The 18,512-nt window shown below is 38.8% G+C and overlaps 5 protein-coding genes across 9 annotated transcripts; 3 read left to right on the top strand and 2 right to left on the bottom strand.

Moving 5' to 3' along the window:
- On the bottom strand, positions 1-2,376 carry LOC655628 (retinol dehydrogenase 11; the record flags this gene model as incomplete). Its single annotated transcript, XM_008200153.3, has 4 exons — positions 1-246; positions 292-914; positions 2,111-2,230; positions 2,295-2,376. Coding segments are annotated over 4 exons (1,014 nt in total), but the record flags the coding sequence as incomplete, so codon positions are not given.
- Positions 2,321-3,649, top strand: LOC655550 (retinol dehydrogenase 11). The gene is made up of 3 exons (XM_962103.4): positions 2,321-2,683; positions 2,730-3,352; positions 3,398-3,649. The coding sequence occupies exons 1-3, from the start codon at positions 2,545-2,547 to the stop codon at positions 3,569-3,571; spliced, it is 936 nt and encodes a 311-aa protein (XP_967196.1). The 5' UTR covers positions 2,321-2,544; the 3' UTR covers positions 3,572-3,649.
- Positions 3,650-5,104: 1,455 nt separating this feature from the next.
- LOC655463 (retinol dehydrogenase 11) lies at positions 5,105-7,564 on the top strand. Its single transcript, XM_962007.4, has 4 exons — positions 5,105-5,338; positions 5,386-5,715; positions 5,766-6,058; positions 7,358-7,564. The coding sequence occupies exons 1-4, from the start codon at positions 5,200-5,202 to the stop codon at positions 7,529-7,531; spliced, it is 936 nt and encodes a 311-aa protein (XP_967100.1). The 5' UTR covers positions 5,105-5,199; the 3' UTR covers positions 7,532-7,564.
- Positions 7,565-7,590: 26 nt separating this feature from the next.
- Positions 7,591-9,506, top strand: LOC655387 (leucine-rich repeat-containing protein 27). Of its 4 annotated transcripts, none has more exons than XM_064355249.1 (4): positions 7,591-8,411; positions 8,463-8,766; positions 8,822-8,906; positions 8,959-9,506. In XM_064355249.1, exons 1-3 carry the CDS (start codon positions 7,654-7,656, stop codon positions 8,882-8,884), a joined length of 1,125 nt encoding a protein of 374 aa, XP_064211319.1. In that variant the 5' UTR covers positions 7,591-7,653; the 3' UTR covers positions 8,885-8,906; positions 8,959-9,506. The 4 variants fall into 4 exon arrangements, with proteins under 4 accessions (XP_064211319.1, XP_064211317.1, XP_008198372.1 ...); XM_064355247.1 differs by having other exon boundaries at positions 8,809-8,906; XM_008200150.3 differs by having other exon boundaries at positions 8,822-9,506.
- Positions 8,852-15,237, bottom strand: Oga (O-GlcNAcase). Of its 2 annotated transcripts, XM_008200151.3 has the most exons (14): positions 15,098-15,237; positions 14,882-14,933; positions 14,339-14,835; positions 12,384-12,665; positions 11,994-12,331; positions 11,352-11,762; positions 11,229-11,302; positions 11,005-11,176; positions 10,781-10,955; positions 10,288-10,341; positions 9,998-10,083; positions 9,508-9,903; positions 9,216-9,372; positions 8,852-9,168 (listed from the first exon to the last, which is right to left on the bottom strand). In XM_008200151.3, the coding sequence occupies exons 1-14, from the start codon at positions 15,174-15,176 to the stop codon at positions 9,038-9,040; spliced, it is 2,904 nt and encodes a 967-aa protein (XP_008198373.1). In that variant the 5' UTR covers positions 15,177-15,237; the 3' UTR covers positions 8,852-9,037. The 2 variants fall into 2 exon arrangements, with proteins under 2 accessions (XP_008198373.1, XP_008198374.1); XM_008200152.3 differs by lacking the exon at positions 10,288-10,341.
- Between the last annotated feature and the right edge of the window lie 3,275 nt (positions 15,238-18,512).

The raw sequence follows: 18,512 nt of genomic DNA, 5'->3' as shown, positions 1-18,512 counted from the left end.
TTCTTTTAATGTATTGTAATAAATAACAAGGTCACAATAAATTATTTAAAAAATTTACTACAATTGTGTCTCTTGCAAGCGAACGATTTGCTCCGACTTCTCCCACAATTTTTTGGCAAGGCCTGGATTCCTTGCTGTTTTGTAAGGTTCAACTCTTTTGCAGTCAGAAAAGTGTTCACCGTTGTGGTTTTCAATTCCCTTGGCCACGGAACAGAAAATCGAGGTTTGGGCCCCTTCTTCAACCGTCTGAAACAGCCCCACTAAACCACCCCTTAGCCAAAAAAATTTTACCTTTGAATGAAGCTTCCTTAAAACGCTGAACCCAATCTTCAAAATCCCCGAAGTGTTGTTAACAATTTCAGTCTCGACGACCCCCGGGTGAAGCGAATAGGTCGTAACTCCGGTCCCGTCCAGTTTCCGGGCCAGTTCTTGAGTAAACAAAACGTTGCACAACTTGGAGTTGCAGTAGTCTTCCATCACCGAAACGTGTTGGCCGATTTTGTCCAAATCGAGGTTTTTGGCGCCTTCTGCGGCCATTGACGACACGTTAACCACGCGACTTGGTGCCGACTTCTTCAACAAACTTATCAGCAAGTTCGTGAGGAGGAAGCCCGAAAAATGGTTGATTTGTATGACCAAGGAGAGGCCGTCCTTGCTGGTGTCATCCCCAATCCCGATAACTCCGGCATTGTTGACTAGAATGTCCAAACGGTTTTCCGTCTCGTTGATTTCTTTGGCGAAGGCTCGGACCGAGTCGAATGACGACAAGTCAAGTAGTTTCACAACAACGTTGGCATTTCCCGTCTCGGAAACGATTTTTGAGCGGGCTTCTTCGGCCTTGGCTGCATTACGGCAAGCCAAAATAACGCGGGCGCCTCTTTTGGCAAAATCTAACGCCGTTTCGTAACCAATACCTATAAAAAAATATGGAAGTCCAATTTTTTGGACTTACTAGAAGTCCTATATTGGGACACTGAATGTCAATTTTCGAAGTTTTGTGTAAAAAAACAACTTGGGATAGAAATCAGTGGTGTTACACTTCAAATTTGACGAAGTCAAATAAATTTACCGAAAATGTTTCCCTTTTTTCGTCAACTAACTGCGTTTAGAAGTGGTTTAGACTGGCAGTCGTCGTCTATTCACTGTTTGTCTAAACTAAACTTCAAATTTTAAAAGATTTCTTTGTAAATACAAGAATTTTAGGTCTAAACTCTTCATCATAAACATTTTTCCCTTAACTTTAAGAAATGGTAATCATCAGAAATTGAACATTTCCTGCCAAGTTTTACGCTTATTATTAACAAGCATTTGGAAAAGTGGATTGTCTAATGATATTACGTACAAAATCTACGAGATTTTGGGAATTTGTCTATGCATTTACAAAATACGTAGGTACTTGAACCCAAAATTGGGTCTAATTTTTAGAAAAGTTGAATCTGTTGGTGCTTGGTGACCTTAGCATTTACGTAAACTTTAGATTCTGTTTCAAATTATAAAGTTTTTGGAATTCACGATTTTGTTACGTTTTCCACAAGACCTTCAATATCATTTTTTGGAAAATTTAAAAAGACTACGAGAAATATGAAGGATTCTTGATGACCAATTTTTGGCACGAGATGTTTAACTAAAAATTGTGACTGTAAAAAAAGCATTTTTAGCATCGAAGTATGTTTTAAGTTATGTTCTTAATATTAAAATCAATTTTGAAAAATTTTAGAAATGTGAAGTATTTGTAGGTATTCAATTATTTTCTTTTTTTTAATAGTAATCCCAAAATTCCTACGTTTCCTACATCCCTGGTTAAATTTGACATAAAATCAGATCACTTTATGCATTTGACCTTGAAATTATCTTCGACATAAGTTACTAACAAAAATTTTAATAAAAAAAGTTTGAAAACTATAAAATGCCAACGTCGCATTATCTTTCAAAAAAAATTTCAAAAATTGATAGCTCTTGTATTTTAGAGTTTCAATGAGAGATCTAACCATTGCTAAGTATTTTACATTTGGCGTTTTTATAGTTTTGAAACAGCTAATACCTTATCCCCATAATTCAAAATTTTGACGTTCGGTGCCAACTCTCCCAATAAAAGAACTCTAGGACTTACCGGTGTTTGATCCTGTGATGATGGTAGTTTTGCCAACCAGACAAGTGTGACTTTTGCACCACCCTGTAGTCAGTCTCAGATAAATTTTAGCAACTGCATATAGCAGTGAAACGGTTAAAGCTGCAATTAAGAAAACCATTTTTTGTGACAACTTGAAGCCTACTAAATGTCAAAATATATGCACCTGCTGGAATACCAAACTGATACGTTAAGTGCTGATAACAGGTGATAACACACTTGGTTTGTAAGTTATTTTGGATGAAAGTTCAATCACAGAGTGTTTTATTTTTAAACCGAAATGCTTATGTAAGGATTTTATTTTGGAATCTAGAATAGAAACAAACAGAGATAAAATATCGCGGTACTATGATCTTGCACATTTTCCAAACGATAGGACACCGATTTTTGGGACAGTTTACTGATTCAATTACACGATGCTTCCACTGATCGCACTTGTTCTCATTTTGGCAACTTGTGGAGCCATTAAAATTTATTTAAAACTGACTACAGGATGGTGCAAAAGTCGGACGTGTCTGCTTGGCAAGACGGCCCTAATTACCGGAGCAAACAGCGGTAATTTTTTGTCAATTCTTTGATCAATTAACCACAAAAAAAATAGGTATTGGTTACGAGACGGCTTTAGACTTCGCCAAAAGGGGGGCTCGTGTCATTTTAGCTTGTCGCAGTCCAGCCAAAGCGGAGGAAGCGCGCTCGAAAATTATTTCCGAAACCGGGAACGAGAACATTGTCGTGAAAAACCTGGACATGGCTTCATTCGCATCGGTCCGAGCCTTTGCCAAAGAAATTAACGAGACGGAAAACCGCCTCGATATTCTGGTCAATAATGCGGGAATGATCGGCCGTTGGGGCGAAACCACCGAAGACGGGCTCCCAGTTTTGATGCAAACTAACCATTTTTCGGGCTTTCTCCTTACGAATTTGTTGGTCAATTTGTTGAAACAAACACAGGGTCGTATCGTCAACGTCTCCTCGGTGGCCGCTCGACGAGCCCGTGATTTCACCTTGGAGAAAATTGTCAAGCAAAATAGGCGGTTTGGGCGCGACTATGCCTATTCCAAATTGTGTAATATTTTGTTTACACAAGAACTGGCTAGGAGACTGCAGGGGACAGGTGTTACGGCCTATTCGCTGCATCCAGGTGTTGTCAAGACGAATTTCTTCGACAATACGAGTGCCTATTTCAAGATTCTGGTTGCAGTTCTTTTGAATTTGTTCTCAAAAGTAAGGCAAAACGTGATAGTGTGAATTTTGATTGCGGTTTTTTAGACTTCGGAAGAAGGGGCGCAAACTACGATTTATTGTTCCGTGACGAAGGGCTTGGAAGGGTTCAGTGGAGAACACTTTTCTGATTGTAAGAGGATAGAGCCGTACAAGACAGCGAGGGAGCCTGGGCTTGCCAGGAAACTATGGGAAAAGTCCGAGGAAATTGTCAACTTGTAAAATTGTAAAAATATGAAATAAACAATTTGCTGGTTTTTATTTATATCCGCTGTTAATAAACAAATTCTAAAAAAAACATTTTCACATTTTAATACAATTTTAATTACGTATAAAGTTTGGACTCTTTATATCCGGCTCGGAGGACCATATGTTCGATCACACCTCAAGAAAATGTCTAACCCAAAAATAATAAATAAAATCGAAAAGTTTTTTGGAAAAGCAATAATATTGCGTAATAATCATTGCTCTGAATCATCATTCAATGACACGAGGTGAGCGAGAAATGTGTTTTTTAATTTTTTATTTACTGCAAATTATTGATTTAAAAAACAAGTATTTTTTGTTTTATCGTACTTTTGTTGTTACAGTTACTGGGACTTTCATAGTGTGAAACTGTAAAATTTCAACAAAACAATTATGAAAAAAAATATTTTTTATTTTTAGTAGGTAGCAGTTTGAAAAAGTTATTCAAACATCAGATTTTAACAAAAATTCGATACGTACAGCTAACACGACTGTTCTTATAATTGATTAATTAAGTAGGGAATTAATTGTAAGCAATTCTAGAAAAATTCTAGCAAAATTCACATGCATAAAGAATAAAAAAGTTGGATTCGTCGTATTTATTAGTTTGTGAGACACAGTAAAAACTTTTGTAAAATTACAGAAAATAAAATCTTTTCGCATTCCCAGAGTAGCCCAAAAATTCTAGATAAATACTGAATTAACAGTGAAACTAAAATTTTATTATAAATAATAAAAAAACAAATTTAAATTTGTTACTTACAAAATCATTCTTTATTTTAAAAAAATTATTCGAGAATCACATTTTAATACAAATTCGATTACGTACAGCCCACACTGTTCATATCCGGCTGGAAGAACCGATTTTTTTGACTTCATATTAATTAATTGAGTTAAGTAGAAAAAAATGCTGGATTCTGTGTAGTTTTATAAAAATTACGGAAAATTCTAGATAAATACTGAATTAACAGTGAAACTGTAAAATTTTATTATAAATAATAAAAAAAAAACAAATTTAAATTTGTTACTTAAAAAATCATTCTTTATTTTAAAAAAATTATTCGAGAATCACATTTTAATACAAATTCGATTACGTACAGCCCACACTGTTCATATCCGGCTCGAAGAACCAATTTTTTTGACTTCATATTAATTAATTGAGTTAAGTAGAAAAAAATGCTGGATTCTGTGTAGTTTTATCAAAATTACAGAAAATTCTAGATAAATACTGGATTAACTTAAATTGCAAATCATATGCTCTGAATCATCCTTCAGTGACATGGGAAAAATACACCTAAATCAATCTTTAAAATCGTTAGTATCTTATAATATTGACTAATACGTTTATTATAACATTGCAAACCCGCAGTTTCTGTCAGAAAATAAAAAAAACATTTTTAGAAAAATTGCGTATGCACTACAAGAGTTTCTTGAGGCCTTTAAGTTCACTTATGTGAACTCGGTCACAGGTTACACAATAGATAAACAGACACGCTATTAGTGCGAGTATTTATCTGCAATGAATGAGCACAAATTCTCGATGAGTGTCAGTGTAGCTATATAACCGACTCCAACACACCGCACGTGGTTCATTTTCGTACAAAATGGTGCTGTGTACCGTCATACTCGCAGTTTTGGCGGCTTATGCAATCGCGAAAATTTATTTTAAACTTACCACAGGCTGGTGCAAAAGCCAGACTTGTCTGGTTGGCAAGACTGCACTAATAACAGGCGCAAACACCGGTACGTATCCATTCAGTTGATTTTTTGTTTTTTTAATGAAACTTCAGGAATTGGCTATGAAACGGCCCTCGATTTCGCCAAGCGAGGCGCTCGGGTCATTCTGGCCTGTCGCAGCAAAAGCAAAGCGGAAGAAGCCCGTTCGAGGATCATTTCCGAGACCGGGAATGAAAACATTGTTGTGAAAATCGTAGACATGGCCTCGTTTGACTCGGTCCGAGCCTTCGCGAGAGAAATCAATGAAAGCGAAAGGCGCCTGGACATTCTAGTCAACAACGCGGGAATTATAAGCTACGGGGACAGGACTTCCAAGGATGGGCTTCCGCTCCTGATACAGACCAACCACTTTTCCGGCTTCCTCCTCACACACCTGTTATTGGGTCAGTTTTGTTAGAGAAAAATCGATTGAGTAGTAACGTAAAGTTCTTAGATTTGTTGAAAAAATCGGCCCCCAGCCGAATTGTCAACGTCTCCTCGTTGGCGGCGGCGTTTGCCACCAAATTCGACGTCAACCAAGTGGAAAAACACATTTCCAACGGTGACGATTACAACAATTCCAAGCTGTGCAACGTTTATTTCACCCAAGAGTTGGCCAAAAAGTTGAAAGGAACCGGAGTTACGGTCTATTCGCTCCATCCAGGGGTCATCAAGACTGACATTATCAACACCATGGATGGTATAAGGAAAATCGGCTTCACTCTCATGATGAATTTTATGTCCAAGGTAAGGGTACGGGGGACTATAAGTTAGGAGACGAAACGAGATACAAAATCGCACCCAAAGATGTAGTACGGCAGTGTAAAAATGAGGGCGCCCCGGTCTCGGTGTGAAATCGTTTTAAATTAATTTAAATTCAACCAGTTCACTAATTAATTGGAAAAAAATGCAGAAATGTTGAGCTTTGCATTCTCAACAGGATGAGAAAAACTGAAGTCTAAAATTTTCATGAGAAACGTGAGAAAAAAATTATTTAAAATTTTAAATTAGCGCTTCGTCCAGTATTTTTCAAATCGCTGCGAATACGGTTACAGGTACGAGAAAAATGTTCAGAAGAAAGTTGTAGAGAATTAAATTTGCTTTAAAAAAGTCAGCGAGACCATATCTTTATCTTCAACGGTTTAGACTTTGAAGACGTTCAAAGATGCTCAAGCGACGGATTTCCTTCATTTTGTCGGTGGTCAAGTGAATTTATACCCAAACCGTTAAAGATAGAAAAAGGGTGTCGCGGACTTTTTTGTAGCAAATTTAATTCTCTACAACCTCGTTCCTTACATTTTTTTGTATCTGGAACCGTATTTGCAGCGTTTTAATAAATAGGCGAGGGTGCCCAAAAAATTATCAATTTGCGTTTCACCTAATATTTTTGGAAACGTAGCGAATACTGTTAAAGAAACAAAAAAGCGAAAGGAACGAGGTTGTAGAGAATTAAATTTTCTACAAAAAAGTCCGCGACACCATATTTCTGTCTTCAGCGGTTTAGGTATAAATTAATTTGTAATACTTGACCACCGGCAAAATAAAGCAAATCCGTCGCTTGAGCGTCTTTGAACGACTTTGGGGCCTAAATGGTTGAAGATAGGGACATGGTCTTGCGAACTTTTTTAAAGGAAATTTAATTCTCTACAACTTTTCTCTGAACATTTTTCTTGTATCTGTAACCATATTCGCAGCGTTTTGAAAAATATAGGCCATGGTGCAAATTGGTAAAACTTTGAAATTTTTTTAAATATAGTTTAAGATATATTTTTTGCACTATTATTATTTCCTATTATTTGATGCTCTATCTGCCTGTATTTTTTTATTCGCCTTGTGTTAACCGTTATTTCATTACAACTATTTTTATAAATTTATTGCTCTGAAAACTTGGTAATGGAACAAATGCGCCTCTGGCGACATTAACGGAACTATCGAGGACGGGGACGTTTTATTTGTGTGTCATTTCGTATCCTTAGTTTTAGATATCCGTAGATAAGGGAAATAGTTTTTAGTTTTTTTTTATAGAACTGAATTATTTTTTTTTAGAATCCTGAAGAAGGGGCTCAGACTACGATTTACTGTTCCGTGGCGAAAGGAATCGAGGAACTGAGCGGCGAACATTTTGCCGATTGCAAACGAATCAAGCCGTACAAAACGGCACTTAACGAAGGTGCTGCGAAAAAACTATGGGAGAAGTCGGAACGAATTGTTAAGTTGTAATAATTTATAATAAAATAAAATGTACTAGATAAATGGTTCTTTAATTTCGCTTCGCGCACCTGCTCCAAAAATCGATCCCGTTGCCATAACAAAGTCAAAATTCCCGTTTCCCTCCGGTCAAAATGTCCGAATTCGACATAATTTTCGACAGTTCGGCGCAAAATTTAAAAGAATTGCCAGCGAAAATCCTCCAAATGCACCACTTGAAAATGTTGTACTTGCAACAGAACTTCCTCAAGGAGCTTCCCAGAGACTTCTTCCTCAAACTACCCCAACTGGCATGGCTGGACTTGCGCCAGAACCACTTAACCTCCATACCGACAAGCATAGCCCACCACCAACATTTGGAAAACCTGCTCTTATCCGACAACAAAATCGAGGTTTTGCCCAACGAACTGGGCCTAGTACCGAACCTGAAAGTGCTACAAGTGGCGAACAACCCGTTGGCGTACCCCAACGCTCGGGTGGTGGCCGAAGGCACGAAAGGGATAGTGAGCTACTTGAGACACCAGTATGAGAAGACTTCGCCCCCGAGTGAGGAAATGCTGAGGGACAGTGACGAGTTGAAGGTCGAGGAGGAGATCAGGGTGCTGGAGGACTACTCCCAGGAGTTGTTCCCGATGCAGGAATCGCGCGATTCCAGTCTTGTGGTTAAGGGATTGTCAAGGATCAAGCGGGAAGATAGTGGGATCATCCATAAAATCTCGAGTGATTCCCCCGATAAAATCCTCCTCAAATCGTTCTACGAGCAGGACGATCGCTTCGCCAAAGCGTCCCAGACCGGCGAATCGATCACTTTCATCCCGCCAATTCGCCACTCCTGGATGGGCAAGCTCAGACAACTGTTGGAGGAGCAGGAGAGGATCCTCCAACAGGAGCGGTTGGACCGGTTGAGTGCAATCCTTCAAATGATTAAAACCGATATTTATAGGAACCTGCAAGCTCTGACGTCTTGGAGGTACCAAAAGAAGGTCGAACCCAAACGGATGACAAACCAGGAGTATAAAAGCAAAGCCCCCTACGCCACTGATCCGCAATTCGACGCGATTCTCTCGAGACAAGACATGGAACGCGAAATTGACCGAATGATCCAGAAAAACAAAAAGCCGAAGAAAGAGGACGTTGATAAGCTGATAAGCGACCTCGTGGGCCAGCTGAAGGACATGGAAGCGAGCTATGCCGGGTTCAAGTCGCCCAGGAGTGAGATCGAGGCGGCTGGCTCCCAAATTAAAAAGGTGCAATATATTTTTCACGAGATAGAAAAAAATGCGACTTAGTTATTCGTTCCAGATCATGGACATGCAGAAGAAACTACTCCAGTTGCAAGAAACGAACGATTTAATGTTACAATAATCTGCTTTTTATTACATATACAGTTAAATACGTAATTACAATATTTAGATGTAAAATAATAAGAGTAATTATAGTACAAAATCACAAAGTTAATTTGAAGATCTATCAAAATTGTAACAAATCAGTCAAGTGTTATTTATACAATTTGTGCATTTAGAAGGTACGTCCCATCACGATTTTGCCTTTGATCGCCTCGTGCGTGTTCTCGACGAAGCCCAATTTGCCGTAAAATGCGTGCGTGTAGCTGTCACTGGCGTTCATAACCACGTGAACACCGAACGAACCTGAAACAACCAATTAGAACAAGACACGTGGCGACGAGACGACCCACCATTGGCCCGCAATGCCGCCAAGAGACACGTGACTAGTCGCTTGCTCACTGATTGGTCCAGAACCGACGGAAGAATACTACAAATCATACTGGAAGGATGCGTCGGGCTTGAGACGTAGATCTCGTCCTTGAAGCCGTGGAAATACGATATGCTCTCCTGAAATAGTCACTCACACTATATTAAGGCAGCAGCTTTTTGACCTTGAAGAACATATACTTATTTTTTTTTAAAGTGGGAACAACGCAATTTTTTACGCATTCTTTAAATAAATAAAAAAATGTTTGACGCTACCTGTGCGAATTTTGATAAATCTTTGTTGATAAGTGACAAGGGGTACTTGTCGCACATTTCCGGTATCCAGGCGAGCTCCATCTTGACCCGGAACTTCTTATAATCCGGGGAGGCGCACGCGAAGCCAACGATTCCGGCGTCGTCTTCGACGACGAAGCAGAACTCCGGGTGAAGCGTGAGATAGGGGCCCACAATGCGGTCGCCTTGCAGCCCTTTTAATTCCTCCGGGTAGGGTTGGGGGTCCTCCAGGCCATCCTTGCAAGTCCTCGTGCACACACTGTAGACCATTTGCTCATCGGTCGGCAAATAAGGTCGCACGGTGAAGACGCGACAAGTCGGAACGTCAGGTACTTTGTACACGAAGAGGTCGTTGCCCGAATCCACCGGAATCAAGCGCTAGGAAAACACGAATCAAAAGAAAATTCGAGACGATTTCCGCAAAAATTGAAACAACGCAGGCCGGCATAAATCTGAAAATCGCGAAAATTACCTGGAGATCAGCAGTCAAGCCTCCACGGAAAACCCACGGCTCCTGATCGCCGCTCATAAAAGTCTCCTTCCAGCCTTTGGAAAACCCTAACGGAAAATCTCATCAGACTTTTCTTCAGACAAGAGACAATCGCACCGCCAACGCTTGCGCAATTACGCTTAGGCGCCTCTTAATAATGTTACGCAATGCATATACAAGACGAACCAAGTTTTACCACTAGTGTGTTCAAGTGTGTGGTGGTAAAAGTTGGTTCACCCTGTTGAACTGACTGACTACTGGACGATGCATACATGTATAGGTCCCCTGGGTGTATGAGGGCATAGAAGCAGGAAACTGGCCGCCAGCTTAAGAAAACAAACAAATTAATAACTGGAAAACAACCGAAAATCATCTGAAAAACAAACACTCAAAAATCAATCCTGCTGTAACCGATTACTTTCCGCACCGTTTACGCCCTGAACTCGACGTCCGCTCTTCCTGAAATACAAATTACGCCAAGCCATGGAATGGAAAATTAATGCGCTTCTGCCAACTGACGCAATCAATTAAACTCGAAAAAATCGGACACTTTCATTTTTTTCGATTTTTGCCCGAATTTTCCAGAATAAAGCAAAAAATCGCCAAATTTCGCCAAAAAATCTCGTTTATTCGCATTTCCAAAACGCCTAGAGACAAAAATAGGTAAATTCGACAAGTTCGCATGAGCACACAAAAATTACGCTTCGCGCCAATCTGATCGGAAAGTAATCGATTACGCGCCCACTAGCACGTCTAGCAACTTACCCAACCACTTGACATAAGAATTGAGCAAAGAAATTACACCCCTGATATCCCACACGTACGAATACAAGTCGTACAAAATCTCGCGATTATTGCAACTGGACAGGTGTTGAAATAATCGATTTACGGCTTGCGTCATTTCGTTCATTTTTTCGGCACGTGCGAACCACTCTTGCACCTTGAATCAGCCAATCAGATTGTTTAGATCCCGATAACGAAACGGTTACCTCGGACTTGGACGAGTCTTTCTTCTGATTGGCGGCCATCACGACGTGGGCGTTCGATTTCAACCAATTGAATTCTTGCAACAATTGCAAGCCTTGCCCGCCGTGCTCGAACGGCAAGTAGAACAAATCGCACAAAAGAGATAAATCCTCGAACGTCAAATCGTTGTCTTTCCTTCAATTTTTATTTTAATCAATCGCTGTTCCGGAAAAAACTACGTATTTACCGTTCGGCCTCCGGCTCGACCACCATCTGGTTCGCGCCGTCATTTGTCTCCACTTGCATGCTACCACTGGACGTCTACAACAAGCCAATCAAAAGAGTGCTGAAAAGAAGCGTTTTTCAGTACCGAATTTTCGCTCATAGCGACGTCTTCCGGTGGTTTGGCGACATGTGCCGGTGATATGTTCGGAGTGCTGTTGCAATCCATCGGCTCGCTCGGACTTAAGCTCGATTCGTTGCTCAAATCCGTGCTCGTGTCCGTATTCATACAGGTTTCTTCTTTACCGACTTCCTTCTCTTCGGGGGTTTCAGTCGCTTTGTCGCCGTTTACGACCTTCAACTTGTCTTTGTCGGGCTTGATTAGAGTTCCGCTCAACACTGTGATGCTTTTCGTTTCGGGATCGGAGACGGGAATTGGGATCGGGACGGGGGCGATGGGATTAGGGATTGAGTCGTTGCAAACTACTTTCGTATCGGAAACGAGGGAATTCATGACGGGACCGGGAACGGGATTCACCATACTGTCGCTGACGGTGACCTGGAAAGTAGAGATGATTTCATTCCGCGTTAGATTAATATTTTTTAATTAATAAAAAACCTCAGTGTTTGTAGTTTGTAATACTTTGCTACAAAAATAAAAAAGAGTGCGAATACCAAACGTAAAACAACGGACACCGATAGGGAATTTTTAATTGTCCGTTGTGGAGAGATGTCCCTTATGGGAGATTTTGCTGTATTTTTTTATTTTTTGTATAATAGTTACACTTACGCTACTGCACACTTCGGCTAGCGCTTGTAGCTGGTTTTGGTTGACCACCGGCTGCGAGTTGCTGCCCGTGGTGGTGGTGGTCGTCGTGGAGGTCAGGGTCATGCAGGTGTTGATCGAGGGGATGATGGGCACGGGGATGACGGCCACCGCCGGCTGGGGCTTGACAATCGGCCCCCAGGCCGTCTTATGTTTGGCAAATTCGGGCAACCACTCGTTGATCGCGTTCCGGAGGGCTTGCCGGGGGTGGTACATGTTGGGGGAAAGGGAGGCGGGGACGTCTTCACCGAGACCGTCCTCAGTTTCAGTCTCTAGTTTAATATCGGCGGAAACCGTGTCATCTGGAACACACCAAGTTGGCTGGGGAGGAAAACAAAATCTGGCATAGCTCACTTAATGTGAGATCTCTCTGGCCGTCGACGTTACAACGCGACCATTGGGCCAGAGTGTGGATCGCGACGAAATTCGCTCCGTATTCGCAGTTGGGGTTGGTTAGGACACCGCGCAATTTTGGGATTAGATCCGGGGAGCGGCCCGAATAAGGCCCCAAAAAGACGCGCTTCTGGTCGTAGTCGTTGGCGTGGAGGTTGTCCCAGATGACTGGGGGGCGGCGTAATGCGTCTGTGATCTCCTGGATGTTTTCTTTGGTCAAAATGCGCGAGATGACCTTTTGGCCTGAAAAATAAACAGTTGGCCACGACAATTTGACATGTGTGAGGAAGTTAAAGACAACTAAAAAACAAATGAATGAAAGGAAAGCGATCTGGATTTTTTCTCCTTAAATATGAATAAATAATACAAATTCATTTTTAAATATTAAAATGATAACGTATTTGCATTGTCGAGGCCCACTAGATAACAAATTTAAGTCTTCTTTCGGATAGAATTTTTTTTGTCAAAAACAACAGAAAATTTGTTCAAAAATAGATTCGTTATTTTATAAGCCAAAGAATCACCAAATTAAATCAAAAATTTTATAATTTAGACGTGTTTAAACACGTTCTGAGGTAAAGACGCAGGTTTTTCGTAAAACCCGAGCAAAAAAATCAGTAAATCTAAAAATTACTTTATTTTAGTCTGTTTTAATCTAACATTGTAATTAGTCAAAAATTTTCATTCAAAACCACCGCATAGGTCAGACACAGCGTGTGCTGTGAAAATGTAAAAAGACAATAGCAATTATCAGCCAATATTCGCAGATAATCCACTTGTTTATTGTCTTCATCTATTAATCGCTTTGTAATTGGTCCGTTTTTAAGTTGGGAGTGCAATCTCCCACCCATAGCCAATGACAAACATCGTGTTGCAGTTTTTGTGCGGCAGATAACAAGGAGCTCGGCAAGGTGGTAATTGTTTATTGGTCAAATTACGCATTCGGGAACAAATGAGACGGTGAACCGGCTCAAGGGCTAGCCCCGCCCATAAAACCAGTCTTTCGTCTTCGACAAGGGAATACAAGCAAATATTTATTCCATTTTAATTTGATACAAAATCGTGGGCTAAACATTGACAAAAAATTGACTTTTAATTAAAGAAAAACTTGCTTTCTAATATGAGTATCTTTTCCAGAAAATCACGACAATGCCATAAAATGAGAACAACTAACTCTTATTTTTAAACTTATTTTTTGAAATTCAGTTAAGTTAACGGAACTAGATTTTCGCAATATTTTTAATAAAAAGCCAAAAATTTTACGAAATAACAGCAAAAATATTTTTGTAACTAGACAAAGCATCAATCGATTGTCTCCATTGATCACACGCTTTGTAACCGGTCTGAACCAATGAACCAATAACAAACATCTTAATCATGTCGCGGATTTTTTTGTTGGGCAGTTCAAACAGGTAATTTGTTATTGGTCAATTTATGCATTCGCCAAACAAATGCTGGTAAACCGGCTCTAGGGCTAGCTCCGCCCACAAAACCAGAATTATTCTACAAAGCAAAAAAACAGAACTCGCAGTTTATCGAAGATATTGTGAACGATTTAGGCAATAATTCCGCAAAATTTCGTTAAAAAGCAGCTGTTAACACGTTTTTGAGCCAGAAACTCAATAAAAAAATTACTAAATTGTTTAAAAATAAAAAATAATAAATTATAAGGGCGATTAAAGATGCACTTTCTAGTGGTCAAATTTATGGCTCTTCTATGATGCATTAGTTGTTTCAAAACTATATAAAAATTCATGCACTTCAAAAAAATAATAGCTAACGTAACTTATACTTACAATGAGAGATCTAATCAATAATAACTATTTTACAATTTTAATAATAATTCAATAATAATTTTTGGTCTTAATTTGATTCTAATGTCATGCGGTCAATTAAATTTGAGGCAATTTGCCTACCTGTCCACATAATGTCAATTTCCTGCGCCAACTTGGACCCCAAAGTGTTCAAATACTCCGAGTTGGTGACATTTGGCACGGCCCTAGTGGAGCAGTACTGCGTGGGACAGACCAAAAATTTAGGTTGTCCCAGATGTTGGTAGATGTCGTTGGTTATAGAAACCTGAGCTTGGGCAAACGACTGGAAGACCTCCTTGTCGGCCTCGGACATCTCAGGCTCAATATCGTCAAACAACAAGGCGAAGGCCGAGCACCCGAACTGCGAAACTTGCTCCAGCTTCCGCTTCAAAGCCGTTATTTCCTTAGCACTGCTGTAGGTGATGTCAAGACCCGGCGATAAAGCGTAATAAAAGGTGATGTTCTGGTCCTTGGCGGCCTGGATCAAGCCTGTGAGGTGCTCGGCCTCCTCCACAGTGTACAGCTCGCGCCAATACGCCCTGTGCTTGTAGTCGTCCTTCGGGGCATAGACGTACGAGTCCATGCCCCATTTTTTCATCCTGAAAAAACACACTATAGGCCTGGCAAACCGGACAAAAGCCGTACTTTTGGAACAGGTCCTTGCGCTGCTCGGTCGTCCAGGGCCGGCCGTAGAAACCTGGAAAATTCCGACCGTAATTGAAGCCACAAATTAAATTTGTTTGTATATATTTTGTGAATTTCCATAGCCCCCACTACCATATTTGCAAATATGGGCCACAAGCGGGCTGGGAGGCTTCAATTGTTCGGAAAAACACTATTTTGGGGTTGGGGAAAACTCACCTTCGACGACTCCACAAATAAAATTTCCATTTTTTGTATTCAAATTTTCAGAAGTGGGAAGGTTAGAATCCTCCGCCATTTTCGGCACGACAACGTCAACTATTGTGACAAAAACTAAGTTTTCCTAAAGCGGGCAACCAACAATTCAGATATTACGTAATAGAGGCAACCAGTAAAACAACCCAGTCTTAAACTACAGTCTAAACTTATATCTCGGTGTTTTTGATGAAATTTCGTAAAAAATTATCGAATTAAATTGAAAAAAACGTGGAAAAAATATTTTCTCGAGATAATTCGCCGATTTTTGAACTAAAAGTATTTGCGTTTTAAGTAAATTATTACAATTATATAGTTTGTAATGTTGATTTATTTAAAAAGTTTGTGTTAAAATATCTGCAAAAGCCAGTCGGTACTTAGGGCCCTGGTGGCCTAGTGGTATAAGCCGCCACTTACGACGGGGGAGGTCGGGTGTTCGCACCCGGATCACGGCGACAATTTTTCTATAAAAAAAATTGAAGAAAAGGTAAGTGAAACAACACGTAAGCAAAAATAAAAGATTGAGAGTACACATAGACGTATAAACGTAAAGCGGAGCATAAAACTAACAGAAATAAGAAAATAATGCGGCAAAAGGTAAAAGTACGTAAAGGCACCAAATTGTAAACGTAAGAGCACATCTTAATAAAAAGAAAATACCTTTTGTTGTGAAAGGAAAAGAGATGAACGTAAAGGAGAAACATAACTTTAAACTTTAGCGTTGAATTCTTACATGATTTACTTTTTAAATTATAAAAAAAATTAAACGAAAATATTTAATTTATCTTTAAAACTTTTAGTTAACTAAGTTTGTTTAGTAAATCTCGAAAAACATTCTTAATAAAAATCATAGCCCCTGCGAATACAGTAGGATTTGCGCACGTTCTTTATTTTTGACTAGAAAATACACGAATTCGGTGATTTCTGGAGAAATTATGTCCATTTTCGGTCAAAAACGTGCTGAAAGTCACAAAATAGGTAAAAACAATTTTAAAATTGTAGAATCAACTTATACGCTCGGTATTTTTTGATGAAATCTGGTGAAAAATTAGAGAATTGATTTGAAAAAAAGTGAAAGAAAATGTTTTCTCGATCTAACTTGGCGACTTTTGAGCTGAATTTATTTGTGTTTTAGGTGAATTATTGCAATTACATAGTTTGCAATGTCGATTTATTTAAAAAGTTTGTGTTAAAATATCTGCAAAAGCCGGTCATTACTTGGGGCCCTGGTGGCCCAGTGGTATAAGCGCCACTTTCGGAGGGGGAGGTCGGGTGTTCGCACCCGGATCAGGGTAACAATTTTTCTATGAAAAAAAGTAAAGAAAAGGTAAGTGAAACAACACGTAAGCAAAAATAAGAGATTGAGAGAACACATAGACGTATAAACGTAAAGCGGAGCATAAAACTGACAGAAATAAGAAAGTAATGCGGCAAAATGTAAAAGTACGTAAAGGCGCCAAATTGTAAACGTAAAAGCACGTCTTAATAAAGAAAAAATACCTTTTGTTTTGAGAAAAAAGAGATGAACGTAAAAGTGAAACATAACTTCAAACTTTAGCGTTGAATCCTTAGATGACTTACTTCTTAAATTATAAAAAAATTAAACGTAAATATTTAATTTATCTCAAAAAATTTTTAGTTAACTGAGTTTGTTTAGTAAAGTCCCGAAAAATATTCTTAATAAAAATCATGGCCACTGCGAATACAGTAGGATTTGCGCACGTTCTTTATTTTTGACTAGAAAATACACGAATTCGGTGATTTCTGGAGAAATTATGTCCATTTTCGGTCAAAAACGTGCTGAAAGTTACAAAATAGATAAAAACAATTTTAAAATTGTAGAATCAACTTATACGCTCGGTATTTTTTGATGAAATCTGGTGAAAAATTAGAGAATTGATTTGAAAAAAAGTGAAAGAAAATGTTTCCTCGAGCTAATTCGCCGACTTTTGAACTGAATGTATTTGCGTTTTAAGTGAATTATTGCAATTATATAGTGTGTAATGTTGATTTATTTAAAAAGTTTGTGTTAAAATATCTGCAAAAGCCAGTCGGTACTTGGGGCCCTAGTGGCCCAGTGGTATAAGCCGCCACTTACGACGGGGGAGGTCGGGTGTTCGCACCCGGATCACGGCGACAATTTTTCTATAAAAAAAATTGAAGAAAAGGTAAGTGAAACAACACGTAAGCAAAAATAAAAGATTGAGAGTACACATAGACGTATAAACGTAAAGCGGAGCATAAAACTAACAGAAATAAGAAAATAATGCGGCAAAAGGTAAAAGTACGTAAAGGCACCAAATTGTAAACGTAAGAGCACATCTTAATAAAAAGAAAATACCTTTTGTTGTGAAAGGAAAAGAGATGAACGTAAAGGAGAAACATAACTTTAAACTTTAGCGTTGAATTCTTACATGATTTACTTTTTAAATTATAAAAAAAATTAAACGAAAATATTTAATTTATCTTTAAAACTTTTAGTTAACTAAGTTTGTTTAGTAAATCTCGAAAAACATTCTTAATAAAAATCATAGCCCCTGCGAATACAGTAGGATTTGCGCACGTTCTTTATTTTTGACTAGAAAATACACGAATTCGGTGATTTCTGGAGAAATTATGTCCATTTTCGGTCAAAAACGTGCTGAAAGTCACAAAATAGGTAAAAACAATTTTAAAATTGTAGAATCAACTTATACGCTCGGTATTTTTTGATGAAATCTGGTGAAAAATTAGAGAATTGATTTGAAAAAAAGTGAAAGAAAATGTTTTCTCGATCTAACTTGGCGACTTTTGAGCTGAATTTATTTGTGTTTTAGGTGAATTATTGCAATTACATAGTTTGCAATGTCGATTTATTTAAAAAGTTTGTGTTAAAATATCTGCAAAAGCCGGTCATTACTTGGGGCCCTGGTGGCCCAGTGGTATAAGCGCCACTTTCGGAGGGGGAGGTCGGGTGTTCGCACCCGGATCAGGGTAACAATTTTTCTATGAAAAAAAGTAAAGAAAAGGTAAGTGAAACAACACGTAAGCAAAAATAAGAGATTGAGAGAACACATAGACGTATAAACGTAAAGCGGAGCATAAAACTGACAGAAATAAGAAAGTAATGCGGCAAAATGTAAAAGTACGTAAAGGCGCCAAATTGTAAACGTAAAAGCACGTCTTAATAAAGAAAAAATACCTTTTGTTTTGAGAAAAAAGAGATGAACGTAAAAGTGAAACATAACTTCAAACTTTAGCGTTGAATCCTTAGATGACTTACTTCTTAAATTATAAAAAAATTAAACGTAAATATTTAATTTATCTCAAAAAATTTTTAGTTAACTGAGTTTGTTTAGTAAAGTCCCGAAAAATATTCTTAATAAAAATCATGGCCACT

The sequence above is a fragment of the Tribolium castaneum genome, chromosome 2 (genome assembly GCF_031307605.1).
Source record: "Tribolium castaneum strain GA2 chromosome 2, icTriCast1.1, whole genome shotgun sequence".
Taxonomy (NCBI): Eukaryota; Metazoa; Arthropoda; class Insecta; order Coleoptera; family Tenebrionidae; genus Tribolium; species Tribolium castaneum.
Note: the sequence above shows the minus strand (reverse complement) of the source record. Positions and strands in the feature narration are given on the sequence as shown.

Coding starts and splice junctions, on each gene's coding strand:
- Oga (XM_008200151.3), bottom strand. CDS start 15,176: ATGGCGGAGGATTCTAACCTTCCCACTTCTGAAAATTTGAATACAAAA. Junction 10,342..10,780: donor TTCTTATGTCAAGTGGTTGG/GTAAGTTGCTAG, acceptor TGTTTTCTTAAG/CTGGCGGCCAGTTTCCTGCT. Junction 9,373..9,507: donor ATTTATCAAAATTCGCACAG/GTAGCGTCAAAC, acceptor TGACTATTTCAG/GAGAGCATATCGTATTTCCA.
- LOC655463 (XM_962007.4), top strand. CDS start 5,200: ATGGTGCTGTGTACCGTCATACTCGCAGTTTTGGCGGCTTATGCAATC. Junction 5,716..5,765: donor CCTCACACACCTGTTATTGG/GTCAGTTTTGTT, acceptor TAAAGTTCTTAG/ATTTGTTGAAAAAATCGGCC. Junction 6,059..7,357: donor TGATGAATTTTATGTCCAAG/GTAAGGGTACGG, acceptor ATTTTTTTTTAG/AATCCTGAAGAAGGGGCTCA.
- LOC655387 (XM_064355247.1), top strand. CDS start 7,654: ATGTCCGAATTCGACATAATTTTCGACAGTTCGGCGCAAAATTTAAAA. Junction 8,412..8,462: donor AGGATCCTCCAACAGGAGCG/GTTGGACCGGTT, acceptor CGATATTTATAG/GAACCTGCAAGCTCTGACGT. Junction 8,767..8,808: donor CTGGCTCCCAAATTAAAAAG/GTGCAATATATT, acceptor AATGCGACTTAG/TTATTCGTTCCAGATCATGG.
- LOC655550 (XM_962103.4), top strand. CDS start 2,545: ATGCTTCCACTGATCGCACTTGTTCTCATTTTGGCAACTTGTGGAGCC. Junction 2,684..2,729: donor AATTACCGGAGCAAACAGCG/GTAATTTTTTGT, acceptor CAAAAAAAATAG/GTATTGGTTACGAGACGGCT. Junction 3,353..3,397: donor TTTTGAATTTGTTCTCAAAA/GTAAGGCAAAAC, acceptor GCGGTTTTTTAG/ACTTCGGAAGAAGGGGCGCA.